Below are 14,255 nucleotides of genomic sequence, written 5' to 3'. Positions count from 1 at the left end.
TTTATCTTTCCCATGTAGCTACGTCTTCTTATCTTTCTTGAGCCGGGAGACTCATTTGGCCGCACTCTCCTTTATGGGTGTAAGTTACCGCCGTCCTTCCCTCTCCAGACCCTGTCTATATTTCTTCTATGAATGGGATACATTGGGTAGGGTAATGATGATAATGACACATTCAAAAATTAAACTAAAATAATTAATCCTTTACAAGCACCATTTACACGTATTCCATTATTAACCTAAATTCCTAAATTGTTGATATCAAATCGATCCAACCAAGTCAACCCTAATTAAAAAATTCTTTTCGAGAATCCTAATAAACAACAACTCCTCCCAAGACAATCAAGAATCAAACTCATTTTATACCTAAGATTCATCATTTAATAAAACCAAAAATAGCAATTCTACAACAATAACTAAAGAATCAACAAAGTCAACAACAAATATCAAATTTACACAAAACAAATCTAACAGATCTAATAAATTCAACCACAAAAAAACAAATTCAATCTTCAAAACAAAAACCCTAAATTCGAAATTCAAACGAATAATGTACTAAAAACCATACAAATGAAGAAACAAAAAGTATGAAGATGAAGAAAGATCAGAGAAGATGAAGGATAAAGATGAAGAATAAACTCAGATTAGAGGAGAAATAACCCAAATCATGAAAACCTAGATATTAAGGATGAAGATGAAGAACAACCACAAATTAGAGGAGAGAGAGGGAAAATCATACAAACCAGGTTAGTAGAGAAAGATGAAAAACTTCATCCTTAAGGATGAAGATGAAGAGACACAAGATGAATAAGATGAAGAACAATGGAGAATGAATGATTTTATTTAGGTCAGTGGGGGAGCGGGGGGAGGGGGGGTTAGATTTAATAGAAAGGGAGATAATAGTTAGGGTTAGTGTATTAATTAGGTTAGATTAGGAAAATTTGAAAAAAAATAAGATTATTTAACAACTTTATTTCAAAAACAAGCTTCGTAAAAACTTTATTTCCAAAATAAGCGTCCGTACATCCAAACCTAGGCTTGGTGTAATCTCGCTCTTACTAACAGCGAATTAAAGCAAACGGTCAAAATTTGAGTCAAGCCTCAAGTCGCTGTTACTAAAAGCGACATTAAGGTTGACTGGTCAATCCTTAATGTCGTTGTTACTAACAGTGATTTAAAGCTTGACTCAAACTTTCTTGTATGAATTAAACTAGCCGTTGTTAAATTGAAAAATAGCCGTTATGAAGTTGAAAATAGTCGTTGTTATCATGTTCTATAAATAACTCCATCATTTCCCTACTTCATTGTATCCAAATTCCATCATTCTTGTTCTAGTTAATCGATTTTGAAGGTAACGTAAAGTATTATGTTAGTATTATTCTCAATTTATAAATGTTAATATTATTTTTGAATGTTTACTTACGTTACTATATCATATGTGTTCTGTAGATGTCACAGGAGTATTCTATTGAAGAGCTTTGTGACTGTGGTTATGAAGTTGAGATTAATACAGATTGGAGCGACTTCGATCCTGGGCGTGATTTTGTTGCTTGTCCTTTCTACTTGGTTGAAGGATTAGGTTGCACATACTTTAGATGGATTGTTCCGGAGGGTACTAAATGGCTAAGAGACTTAATAATACGGCTTGAGAAAGAAAAACAAGAGCTTAAAGATGAGGTATTTAATCAAAAGAGACAAATAGATGATATGACACATAGGAAAGAAGAGACTGAAAGGATCATGAGAAAGTTTAAGAAACAATCTTAGTTAGCTGCGGTGGTTTAACTTAACGAATGAACTATGTAATTTGATATGGATTCGTTGAACATGAATGAAATTGTGTAAAATTTTCGAGAGCATTTTCCCTATTTGAATATGATTGTATGTTTGTTTTTGATTAAATTCATACTGCATTCGTGGCGGAATGATTCATCGCCGAAAACTTTGAGTACTTAACAACATTTCATTCATAAAAAACGTGTGATAATACGTAAAAAATATTTACATCTACATATATATTACAAATTATACACAACAGTCCAAATGTTACAAATATTGAATATGTACATATATTCAATATATAAAAAATGTCACTAATGTTCAATATATACAAACAGTATACTAATGTTAATCCTCCTCCTGTACCCTGTCTAACTGTGACGGTTTACGACGCCTCCTACGATAGTAAGAGGCCGTCACATGACGCTCGGGTAGGGGAGGTGATTGATACTGTGATGTTCCAGCACCCTGTGAAGACCCGGCACCATAGTCAGGGCACGTTAAGTCTACCTCCTCAAGATGAACGTCGCCATGATGAGGGGATGACCACTGCTCGTCCATACGGGTGTCGGGCACAGTGACTTCTGGAATGAAGTGCTGAAACTGTGTCCCTATGAGTATGCCTTGGGCAATCTCCCGTACAGGCTCCTCTTGGGTGGAGCTGATGACAGATGCAATGCCCTGTGCCTGCATTAAGACTGAAGTATTAATGAAATGTATAGCATGTAAGTTCTATGGATAATAATCAACGTTGAAGAATACTTACAAAGTGTGTTATCGTAGGTGTTGCGGCAGCGTACTGGGCTGCCGCGATGATACCTCGTGGTGTCATCCATCGACGAGTGATGGAGAGGAACCACGTCATGTAATCCGCCGAAGTAGGTGCGCCTACAGCCTCGATCAGCGCACCTTGGGCCAGCAGCTCCAGCCTGTGATCCCAACGAGCTATATGGCGCCAGTTGATCTCCAACCAATTCTTGCACTAGTGAAAAAAACCTCATTTGCTGTGTGTCATTTGCTGCGGTTTTCCTTAGACGCAGCATTAAATAGCAAAAAAAAAAAAGAAAAAAATATATAGTACAAATGCTGCGGTTTTCCTAATGCCCTCAACAAATAAGTGCTTATTAAACGAAAAAAAAAAAAAAATAAGCATTATTTGCTGCGGTTTTAATAATACCGCCGCAAATAAGTATAAAAAAAATAGGGTTATTATCAATGGTACCCTTGTACTATTGAAAAATTACAATGGTACCCCACTGCATTTCAGTGGTACCCCCCAAGTATATGCTAATTACAACCGTGACACTATTAATCAATTTTCCGTTAAGTTGCCGTTAAATCTCGAATGACTTAACCATGGTTAGTTTCTTCTTCTTCTTCCTCCCTTTTCCTGCTCTCCTTCCATGGCAGCTTAGTATGGAATCTAAGAGACGGATACTCCATTCTTTAAACCTTTAAGATGAGCTTCCAGTATTAAACCCCCCAATTATCTCACCCAAAAACTTCATAGTTCAAGAAATAATTAAGAAAAAGCTTCCAAACTGAATCGATTGAAAAAGAAACTTGAATCATTGAACATTCCATTGAATGTGATCATAACAGAGGAAATCGAACAATCAAATTCATCAAATAATTCAGAAACTTCTTGCATATCACCAATTGCTTCCGAATTTCAATTAGGTTCAAAATCAAATTCAATTACGAGCGAAATCGCAGAAGAAACTGAATCGGATTCCAATAAATGTGAGATTATTGCCGATTTACATCCTGTTTCCTGCTTCTGAAGATCAGGAAATCAAGGAGACTATGATTATTGATATGGGATTAGAGGGAAGCAAAAAATCGGCCTCAAGTTCGATGAAAAACCCGATTCATTTCTCATAAAACAACTCCAAAACGAAAATCCTTCTTCAACCCTAAATCTTGATGATACCCAGAAATTATTTTCATCATTTTCCACTACAAAATTGATTAAATCAGTTTTAAATCTTAGTATGGCGTCTATTGACCCGATTGTTGAAATGGGTATTTGGATTTATGAGGTCAAAATTGATTGAAATACCCGTTTTTCGTCAAGCAATTTAAAGTTGCCATACTCCTGCGCCTTATAATGAAGTAGCAGCTTCACAGCCACTGAATGCCTTTGCATTTCTTTCCTGAAATTTGGACCTGGAAATATGTGGGAGCTTTGCTCTTGAACAAATTTTATGTGCCAATTTAAGTAAAATTGAAAAAAATATAGGCAGAAATTCAAAGATTCATATGAGTAATGATTTAATATGCTTTCATTTCTAGAGTTTCATGAATATAAGATTTATGAGGCTGGATTAAGAGGGATGCTTAATTATGGATTAGAACATGCTTATGATAATCTTTCATGTAATCAGAATTACAAGACTTTTCTAAATACTATTGAGTCTACCTATGATGAAGCAGCCATGGAAGGAGAGCAGGAAAAGGAAAGGAAAAAGGGAAGAAGAAGAAGAAGAAACTAACCATGGTTAGGTCATTTCACATTTAATGGCAACTTAACGGAAAATTGACTAATAGTGTCACGGTTGTAATTAGCATATAGTTGGGGGGTACCACTGAAATACACTGGGGTACCATTGTTATTTTGCTATAGTACAGGGGTACCATTGATAATATCCCAAAAAAATAAAAAAATAATTTTTTTTTTCGTTTAATAATCACTTATTTGCTGCGGGCTTCTTAGAACTGCAGCAAATAATGCTTATTTGCTGCGGTTTTTAAGAAGCCCGCAGCAAATAGTCAGTTAAAAAGATATAAAAACGCGTTTTGACGTTCAATTGCTTAAAACCCTAAAATAACTTTCTTCAAAACCCCACGATGACGACTGTCTTCTTCTTCAAGCTCTTCAATTTCAGAAAATTTCTTCAAAAACCCACGAAAAATCTCTTCAAGTTCTTCAAGGTTTTCAAATCATACGAGTCTACTGTGTTTTCTCTTCATTTCATTCATCATCTTCTAAACCCCATGACTTTGTTTAAGTTCTTCAAGTTCCTGTGTTGTTGAAATTTGTTGCTTCAATAACCACCCATTGCACGAATTTCCTTCTCCATCTTTGTTTAAGTTCTTCAACCCACCATTGTTGCATTTCCTTCAAAAGTCACGAAATTAGGGCTAGTCTTGTTCTTTTTCAAGCCATTGTGTTTTAATAAGGATTTAGTCTTTTTTTATACTAATTTTGATTTTGTTTTTCATTGTATGTTACATAATCTAATTGTAGAAACAAAATTATCATATCTCATTACCAAGGTATGTATTTTATATTTGAATGTGAATAATTTACTTATGTATGTACTTGAATATTTGAATGTGAATAATTTTAATTAATTAGGATTTTTAGGGTAGATTGAATGTGAATAATTTACTTGTGTATATATGTAGTTGTATATTTGAATGTGAATAATTACTTATGTATGTGGTATCAATAGTTCAATGGGTAGTTGTTCTTGTAAACGACATCATGTATGATTATAATCATGTAATTTAATTATATATCAATCTTTATTTGGTGATCATAATTTTTGCTGGTATTAAACCTGCTTTGCTTTATTATCTGTGTAAAGTAGAAATTTGGAAGTAGGATAATGGCTTTTGCTTATCGAAAATCAGCTAAGAAACTGAAGAGATTTAAAGAACCTCAGAATGAAATGAGATTTATATACATTACTTATAAAATACAAGAAGATATCTTTTAGCTAATGAACAATTCTTTTAGCTTCAATTAGGTTCAAAAGGTTTGTTGCTTTTGTGTCATTATTTTTATGTTTATAAAGATTTAAGATTGAACGCGATGTTTGTGAATGATCAAGTTCCTTGGTGATTGATTGTTGATAATGTATTATTCATTTTCTATTTTTAGGATTAAGTTGGTATTCTAATGTACTTCTAGGATGTTAATTAATTATGTTTTTGGAATGGTTTAATGCTTATTTGTGTTTCGTTGGATTTGCAGATTGATAGTTTGCCATGTCGATGTTTATTCGAAGGACAAAAATTTTCAACTCGAATCCACTATTCACTTTCGATTTATTAGGACTTTAATTTATATATGTACATATTATTATATTATATATACGATCGAGAGTTTACTAAGAGATTATTGGTGTTAATTGGTGATTATCATTGGATTAATCATTGTTTATTACATTGTACATTATTGGATTATTTAATACTATTAAACGAAAAAAGCAAAAAAAAAAAAAAAAAAAAAAATTTTCGTTTAATAAGCACTTATTTGCTGCGGGCTTCTTAAAACCGCAGCAAATAATTCTTATTTGTTGCGGTTTTTTAAGAAGCCCGCAGCAAAAAGTCAGTTTTTTGCTGCGGTTTTAAACCGCAGCATTTAAAATAAGTTATTTGCTGCTATCACTATTGCTGCGGGCCAAAATCGTAGCATATTATGGCCAAAAAACTGCAGCAAATAAGTTTTTTTTCACTAGTGTTGGGTTCCCATCACTTGCGTGAACTGTGATGGAGATCTGCCACTGTGTCACAAGGCGGCGGGATGCCTGTACCATCCCAAATTGGCGCAGTACGCGCTCAGGGAGATGCACTTCGACTATGTCGAAGCTGTAACATTCGGGAAAATTAATATTTTAAGAGGAGTAAGTTTAAGAGAATTATCAGTGCGAGAAGGATCTTGAATACACATGACATAAAATATTCTTAATTCAATCTTTTCTTTCCCTTTTCTTAAAAATAATAATAATAATAATAATTCTGAAAGTAGAAACCAGTTTCACGTATCCTTGTTCTTTCATTTTCTAAACCCTAAACTGCCATGAAGGAAAACAAAATATCAAGTTCTTCACATCCCACCCAAATCACTCTCGAATTCTCCGATTGTCTCTGAAATCTGCACAACCGAACAAGGAAACCAAAACCAATTTTGTTATGCCGATTTTTGCACCGAAACCAAAACAATCAATCCTCTTGTTATCCCTGAATTTCTGCCGAAAATGAGGGAAGCCAAAATCAATTTGGCTTATGTTTTATTGTGCAACAAAATACAAAATCCTAATTTGGTTGCTTCTGATTCCTGCCGCAAGCTAAGGTCCATTTCTTTCCATTTTCTTTTTTTTTCTTTCTTTATTTTAGTTTTTGTTCTTCCGTTTTTCTTTTTTGTTGAGACATTATGAATCAAAAACAGACTCTTTTGATCTTCAATTTCATTATGTTAATTATTATTATTGATCATCAAAATCTTAGTCTCATGAAAGTAATATGTGATTTCAAGAATTAGTGTAGGTATGCTTGTTTATATTGAATTAGATGGATCTTGAGGATTGATATTAGATTAATGGATATGGAGATTTAAGATTTGTTAAGAAAGATTTATTAGTGATAAATATGGGCCAATGTGATGATGAGAGTCTAATCGTCGGATTATAATTCTAGTGGAAGATTATTCAAAGGACTTAATTGTGATTAGTTTAGTGTTTTTGGATGTGTTTGTAGCCTTTTTGAATATTGTAGATGGGTTAAAAATGTGTATTTTTTTTAAAATTGGATGAATCTAATGATGATTGGTATGAGAATAAAGGACAATGTGATTAAGGATTTATTGAGGGAAATTTTTAAAAGTTAAATGTAACTTTGGACAAATGAGAATTAATGGTAGATTGATAGAGTAGTAGAATAAATCGTGGAATTGTTGACTAGTATGAAATTTACGAAGATTAGTATATGGATATAATGGTTGTTAATGAAAGATTATAGATATTTGATGTTCTTGTAGGATTTAGGAGATACTTTTGAAATCATGAATTGTGGAATAAGAATCCTTGTTAGACTATAGTTCTAGGAGGAGATGCAATAAGCTATATGAACTTAGTTTGTAGTATCGAACGCTTTGTTGAGATGTTATGTTTGTTATGCTTCAGGAGGCGACATCATCGAGGTACCTTTCTAGTTGATAGCTGCGAATCGATCACGGCTCTTTGAAGCGTCTTGTTGGTGAGTAGTAGCAGTCCCTTAAAGGGTCTGGCCAGACTACTTTTCGTGTAAAATCGTTTTATCTAAAGCTCTTTTGAATTGGAAATTGTTGAGACAATGTTGTTGTGAATGCTTATGCTGATATTATGATATGGTCAATGGATCGGGCTTGCGAGCTGGTCATTGACGGAGTTGAGGAACATTGTTCCCTGCTCCCTGTTTTGAAGCGAATTGTCATTGAGATATTGACTAGCTTCAACCGAGAGTGACATAGCCTTAGAGCTATGGAGGTTCCTCTCAACTAGACTCCCTGTGCGCACATAGATCTAGGGAACTGATGTTGCTTTTAAACCTATGATTTGAATTACTGTGTTCTGTTGTTTTGGATTGTTACTTCTCATTCAGTTTGATCTGACCTGTTGTTGTTTCCAACTTTTAGTTTGTTTGCAGATCGGTACCAGTCGGGAAGGATGGGTTAGCGGAGGTGATTAGAGGTTCTAAGGATGTTTATTGAGCTGAGCACGTAGGAATTTGTAGATTTGTAATAGGATTTTGGATAAATGTATATTAGTCTTGGTTGTGTCGGTTATATTGGAATCTAAGTGAATTGTATGATTACTTGTGTTTTAGTTAGATGTTTGATTTGAGAATTAGCTGAGTTAGTTACGTTGAAAAGCTGGTGTCCCCTTTGCCCAAGTTTTGGAAGTGTGATTTCAGTTTCTTGGGAAACAATCTCAGTGATGATTCTGTTTACTCAGTTAACGGTAAGTCGGGTTGTTACAGAAGCATATCAAAGGTACAGAGGCTCTCCACGCCCCTGACAATATCCCTGAGTGTTGAGGCAATGCAGCGTATGCCTCAGCGGGGTAAGGCTCTCCACGCCCGATCCTGTGTGCGTCCTTGTGCGTCTTTCAAAGGACCATCGCGATCCATACGGCACATGTGGGGGTGGAAGAATTGGTGGCGCAAATGCACCACGTCCCACACTCCTCATCGGTTGACAAATGAGAATGTGCTCCCACGCCCAAAGCTATGAATTACAGATATAAGTAAGTAAACGAAACACAAAAACAAATTAAGAAATAAAGCGTTAACATGTAAAGTTAGTATTACCTGCAGAATAATCAGGGGCCCAGCGATCTCCTTCACGTTCTTCCGTGAAGCTTCACACAGTCTTCTATAAAGATAAGCTAGGGCTGCGGAATCCACATCCTCCTCAAAAGGAGCTTCTACGAATTCATTACTCTCACTATTAACATCACCCCAAGGCTTATTTGTATCTTCTAAGTTAAAAGTATCATCATTTGAGACTTGAATTTGAAGTTGATTGGGTTCATTAAAAGGAGAAGAGGAAGATGGCATAATGAGATTTTAGGTTTCTTGGGTAGGGAAGGGGGTATGAGAAGGAGCAGAAAAAGTTACATTCAGGAATGTATTTGTTTCTACAACATTGACATCTTGATTTCCTAAGGGTACCTCTTCTACATATAACTCTAAAAAAGGAATAGAGGTAGACGTTGAGTACTTCCACATTGCATCTAAAGCCTCCTCATCTTCAACCGGAAAAGCTAACAAATCTCCACTCATATTGTACTTAAAACTTACATTAACAGTACTTCTTGTACAGTCAATGCCAATTTTAGAGCATATAAGATGTTTAAATTCATTTAAATCCATGTTGGAGTTGCATGCAAACAATTTACGTCTTCCTCCAACATACTTAACATTGTTACTACTTGATCGAATGGAACCATTCCAAAAGCATACAACAGGCACACGAAATGAAGCCATTTCTACAACAAAAAAATCAACATCACCATCAAGTTCATAAATATATACTACATAACAACATTGATTAAATTTAGGTTTTGCATTCAAACATTCTCTACATTAAACTAAAACATTTTCTACATTAAAATCATGAACAAACAACCTCAATATGAAGATCATGGCAAATAACAAGTACATTTGACATATTCATAGAATTTGATATTATATGACCACTATAAATGACATACATTTTAAAATCAACAAGCACTAAAAAATTTATAATAAAAACGTACCTTAATAAGCTGTAGATCAACAAGAAGTAGTAAATTGCAAGTTTAAGAACCTACATTTATGTGAAAGTTCATGAACATTTTTTGAACCCTAATTTTCGAAAATGGAAAAAAACACAAAAAAAATAGTACCTTAAGTGAACGTAGGAATATGACAGAACTAATTAGTAGTAAAAAGTTGAAATTTGATAAGATTAATTGAAGGATTGAGGTTGATTTTAATGGTGGAAAGAAAAGGGAGATCTCGTAATAAGTCGCATTAAGTCGTTGTTAGTAACAGTGGCATATGAGTTGACAAGTCAACTCCTTAAGTCGTTGTTACTAATAGCGAGTTGACCCTTTGACTCAAATTTTGACCATTTGCTTTAATTCGCTCTTAGTAAGAGCGAGATTACACCAAGCCTAAGTTTGGATGTACGGACGCTTATTTCGGGAATAATGTTTTTTCGAAGCTTATTTTTGGAATAAAGTTGTTACATAATCTTATTTTTTTTTTCAAATTTTCTTAGATTAGTTAGGTAAGTGAGGGTATTTTTGTAATAACACATGGAAAATAAGGATAAATTGGTAAAAAAAATGTCAAAAATAAAATAAGACAACTAAAGTGAATTTATCCAATAAGAAAATATGACAAATAAAGAAAATAAAAGAGAATATTTCCTTAAGTCAAATTATTTTCGAAATATAGTTCAAAAGTTGAAAATTATAACCCATAAATTTCTATCTACATTTCAAGTCAATTTAAAGTCATCCTCAAAAGAGGAGAAATTCAAGTGTTCGAGAAAAGGAGTATCTAAATTTTTCCAATAGTGAAGTAACGCTATCCATTTCTTCTCCACTCTCCTTGTTTCAGCAATGCAAATACTTTCAGGACATCGTTGCATCTGCTTTACTTCCTCAAATGACTTCCATTATTCTCCATCGTATCACCTCAATGCTTCTTTTAAACTCCATCAAAAAACATCCTTAAACTTCCCCTCCTCCCAAACTTTACCTTCTTCTCTTTCAATTCCTACACTATTACCCCCTAAAAATTTGCTCTGTAAACCCCCTTTTGGCAAACATGTCCGTGAAGATTACCTCGTGGTAATGTTTCTTCCCTTTTTGTAATGAATTCTCCCTTTTGATTTAATTTTTTTTTTCTGTTTCTGAAGAGGAAATGGGTGATTGAATAATTTTGTAGTATTTTCGTAAACTGATGATTTTTCTTAAAAATTTTCAAGTACCCATTTATTTTTCTTCTTTGATTGCGATTTTTGTTAAGAGGGGGAATTTTTTTTTTTTTTTTTTTGTTTTTCAATTTGGGTGTTAATTGTTTGTGTTTGCTCAAATGAAAAGAGTTTTGTGGATTGAATTGGCAGAAAAAACTGTCAGCTAAGGAAATTCAAGAGCTTGTAAGGGGGGAGAGAAATGTGCCTGTAGTAATTGATTTTTATGCAACATGGTGTGGCCCTTGTATCTTGATGGCTCAAGAGCTTGAAATGGTGAGTTTCTGATTTCACACAAATCCTTGTATGAAACGATCTTGTGTTCATACATGGGCCCAACTAATATAATCATTAGCATACGGGTTCCTGGTTTAGAGGCCGTTTCACCGTATCATTCCTTTGTTTTCATGATTTTGTTTGCATGTAATGGCTGCTTTTTACATGCCCCATTGTGTGATGATATTTGGTTGCAATGATTGAAGGAACCTAGTATTTACATATCCTTAGTTTGCAACATTTGGTATACTCCTTACTCTATGTTACTGAGTTTAGTTATGGAGGATGATTAAGGTTTGTTTTCTCTGGACTTATTTTTTCTGAATTTCTTACTTATTAGTACTCTACTTGTAAGTGTTGATATTGTCACAATAAGTAGCTCAAACTGAATTGATGTGATCATCGTTATTAAAATGACGATTCTATGATCTAAAAATAGCGAGCGATCTTGATTGTGGTAGAATCGTTATGATGGTAGAATCTTACAATCCTAGTTGGATCAATATTTTTTTGTTTAATTAGTCATTAATCATAATTCACAATTCACAATTCTTGTTCCACATAGTGCAAATTTCACAAGTAATTTAGTTACCCAAAAGAAGGGAAGTGCTTTCACTAGATTAGTTGTAGGAGTATATGGCTTGTATTTTCTTGGTTCTTCAACATGTTTGTTGCTTCTTCGTTTTCAGTTGGCAGTTGAGTACGAAAGTAATGCAATAATCGTAAAGGTTGACACTGATGATGAGTATGAATTTGCTCGTGACATGCAGGTAATTGTACTTTGTAGGTCATCATTTTTTACTACTCACAAGGATGCCGCTTCATTACATAGCGATTGCTTTATAATGGATTTGAGTTTATCATTCCCCGAAAACTCGTTCCATAACTTGTGATTTATAATTATGGAGTAACAATTATCATAAGCTATTATTCTAACATATTAGCCATAATAATCTTTTTTCTAATATGCATTAAGTTCTAAAAGGTCTATTTAATTAAATATATGTTCTAGAAGATTTGAATTACTTTGATAAAACGGATTTTTTACAAGTTACAATTCACATTGTAATGTCTGCAAAACGAGTTGTGACACCGCGACCTATGGGGCCCGCTACATCGCGGCTATTTCTACCACCCATCACACTACTAGAAAAATGACACTATCCTGGTGGTCAGTTTCTGCCTTCCCCAGTTCCACAAACTACTATCATTCTGAGTCTTGTTTCAGTTTTCCATGACCTCGTTAGGTTCAATTCAATTATGCACTATGCAACCATAGTGTAGCAGTCAGCCTTTCCATACATTGCTACTTGACAGTTGACACTATGAATCTGAAAAGTGAAAGCTTAAGCTTGGGCAGTTCTTATTACGTATTAAGAACATTTTTTCATATTTGAGACAGTTTGTGTAACTCATATTCTATCCTAATAATAAGATTTGGTTACTTATGGCTCTCTCATTACCTCCTAGAAAATCGGAGATTTCCCTTTTGGTTCTAGTTTGATGCAAGATACCTTCCATTTGTGCTGAACTGCACAGCTACAGGCTTGCTCCTACACCTAGTGCTGAAGTTTTTGCTATCTGGTTCAAAAGGTTTTTTTTTTTATTTTATTTTTATTTTTTATTACGGGGTAGGATGAGGGTAGGGGAGGGCTAGGATAGAATCAAACCCAAGACCTTGCTTGGGAAACGATACTTGCTCCAACTGAGACAAGACCTGATTCCCTGGTCCAAAAGGTTATTATTAGACCGTGTATTAGTTTCTTTCTGATTTGTTGATTATTGTTAGACTATTTTCGTAATCACCTGTGAGACAGTCTATGAAAATCTCTTGACTATAAGACCTGTTGAAGCTCTTTTGATACTCCCTCCGAAGTATTTGCCAAGTTCAATCCACAATAACAAGAAGCTGTGATAAGTTTAGATAAAACTAAGTTTGTACTAGTTCAGCTAAGCTAAAACAAGATGTAAAGAACAACAATACTCATGTCCTTTTGAATTTGCTACATATTGCAAATTGAATTGAGAGCTTTTTGAACGTTGTCTTGCAAATTCAATTGACAGAGAGAATACAATCTAAAACAAGTGAGAATAATTTCTTTTCTTAGTTCTGGGACGTTGTATAGCAGAATATTTTGTCGTAATCATCAATATTAGGTTCATATAAACTGAGTGAAGACCTTATCAAAGACGATCTATGCAAATTTTCGTTCTGTGGGATGTGATTGCAAATTGAAGTTCATGAAACGCGTTTTTTCATTGTTATTTTACATCATATAACCCTATTCACGTATACGAATATTATACTGCAGGTGCGAGGGCTTCCAACATTGTATTTTATCAGCCCAAATCCTAATAAAGATGCAATTCGGACAGAAGGACTGATTCCTATACAGATGATGAGAGATATTCTTGACAGCCAAATGTGAGGGAACATGAACAGAAAAGTTCTTCCACATCTTTGAACGACCGTCTATGTGATAGCCATAGCATGTAGGTTTGTATTAGCTTCAGGTTAGGTTTCTTGTGGCATTCATCCAAGTTTTCTTACTCCTATCTTAGATATGCTTCTGTCGTATTCTACATCAGTGTAGTATGTATGAGAATAAGGCGGGAGCCTAGGTGATGATTAGTACAATCTTTGATATTCGGTGGGCTTGATGTTCAAGGAATTACGGCTTACTACCCTATCCACGAGAATTGTTGCGTTTTGAGTATGTTATTTAATGTATATGGAGAACTGTTGGGATGCTTTATCCCAGGTCGACAAATTAAAGATGCGCATTTTATAAGTTTTTGAAGCCCTTCCCATTGTCATATGGTTTTGGGATGTTATATATATTCTTGGCTCATGGAGTGTGCACCTCATGTTTTCCCAATTATTTGCCAGCGTTGACAATAAGTCCAACTAAACTTAACAAGAACCCAATTAAGATTCCCGACTTATCCTCTCGCATTAGGTTAGACGGTA

The 14,255-nt window shown here is 34.4% G+C and overlaps 1 protein-coding gene and 1 long non-coding RNA gene across 2 annotated transcripts; both read left to right on the top strand.

Annotated features, from left to right (window-relative positions):
* The first annotated feature begins 6,535 nt into the window (after nucleotides 1–6,535).
* LOC130804521 (uncharacterized) lies at nucleotides 6,536–8,415 on the top strand. The gene is made up of 3 exons (XR_009040026.1): nucleotides 6,536–6,859; nucleotides 7,689–7,761; nucleotides 8,180–8,415. It is a non-coding gene; the product is annotated as an uncharacterized LOC130804521 (long non-coding RNA).
* Nucleotides 8,416–10,534: 2,119 nt separating this feature from the next.
* On the top strand, nucleotides 10,535–14,085 carry LOC130804520 (thioredoxin-like protein CITRX, chloroplastic). Its single transcript, XM_057668987.1, has 4 exons — nucleotides 10,535–10,886; nucleotides 11,162–11,284; nucleotides 11,974–12,054; nucleotides 13,597–14,085. Exons 1-4 carry the CDS (start codon nucleotides 10,656–10,658, stop codon nucleotides 13,711–13,713), a joined length of 552 nt encoding a protein of 183 aa, XP_057524970.1. The 5' UTR covers nucleotides 10,535–10,655; the 3' UTR covers nucleotides 13,714–14,085.
* Nucleotides 14,086–14,255: the final 170 nt, after the last annotated feature.

This window comes from Amaranthus tricolor, chromosome 17 (assembly GCF_026212465.1).
Source record: "Amaranthus tricolor cultivar Red isolate AtriRed21 chromosome 17, ASM2621246v1, whole genome shotgun sequence".
In the NCBI taxonomy this organism is placed as follows: Eukaryota; Viridiplantae; Streptophyta; class Magnoliopsida; order Caryophyllales; family Amaranthaceae; genus Amaranthus; species Amaranthus tricolor.
The sequence above is the reverse complement of the archived record's forward strand: the minus strand, read 5'-3'. Positions and strand labels throughout refer to the sequence as shown.

What these genes read in the sequence shown, in the direction of transcription:
- LOC130804520 (XM_057668987.1), top strand. Translation starts at nt 10,656, where the DNA reads ATGCAAATACTTTCAGGACATCGTTGCATCTGCTTTACTTCCTCAAAT. An exon ending in TCCGTGAAGATTACCTCGTG is followed by an intron (nt 10,887 to 11,161) that starts GTAATGTTTCTT and finishes TTGAATTGGCAG; the next exon opens with AAAAAACTGTCAGCTAAGGA. An exon ending in AATTTGCTCGTGACATGCAG is followed by an intron (nt 12,055 to 13,596) that starts GTAATTGTACTT and finishes ATTATACTGCAG; the next exon opens with GTGCGAGGGCTTCCAACATT.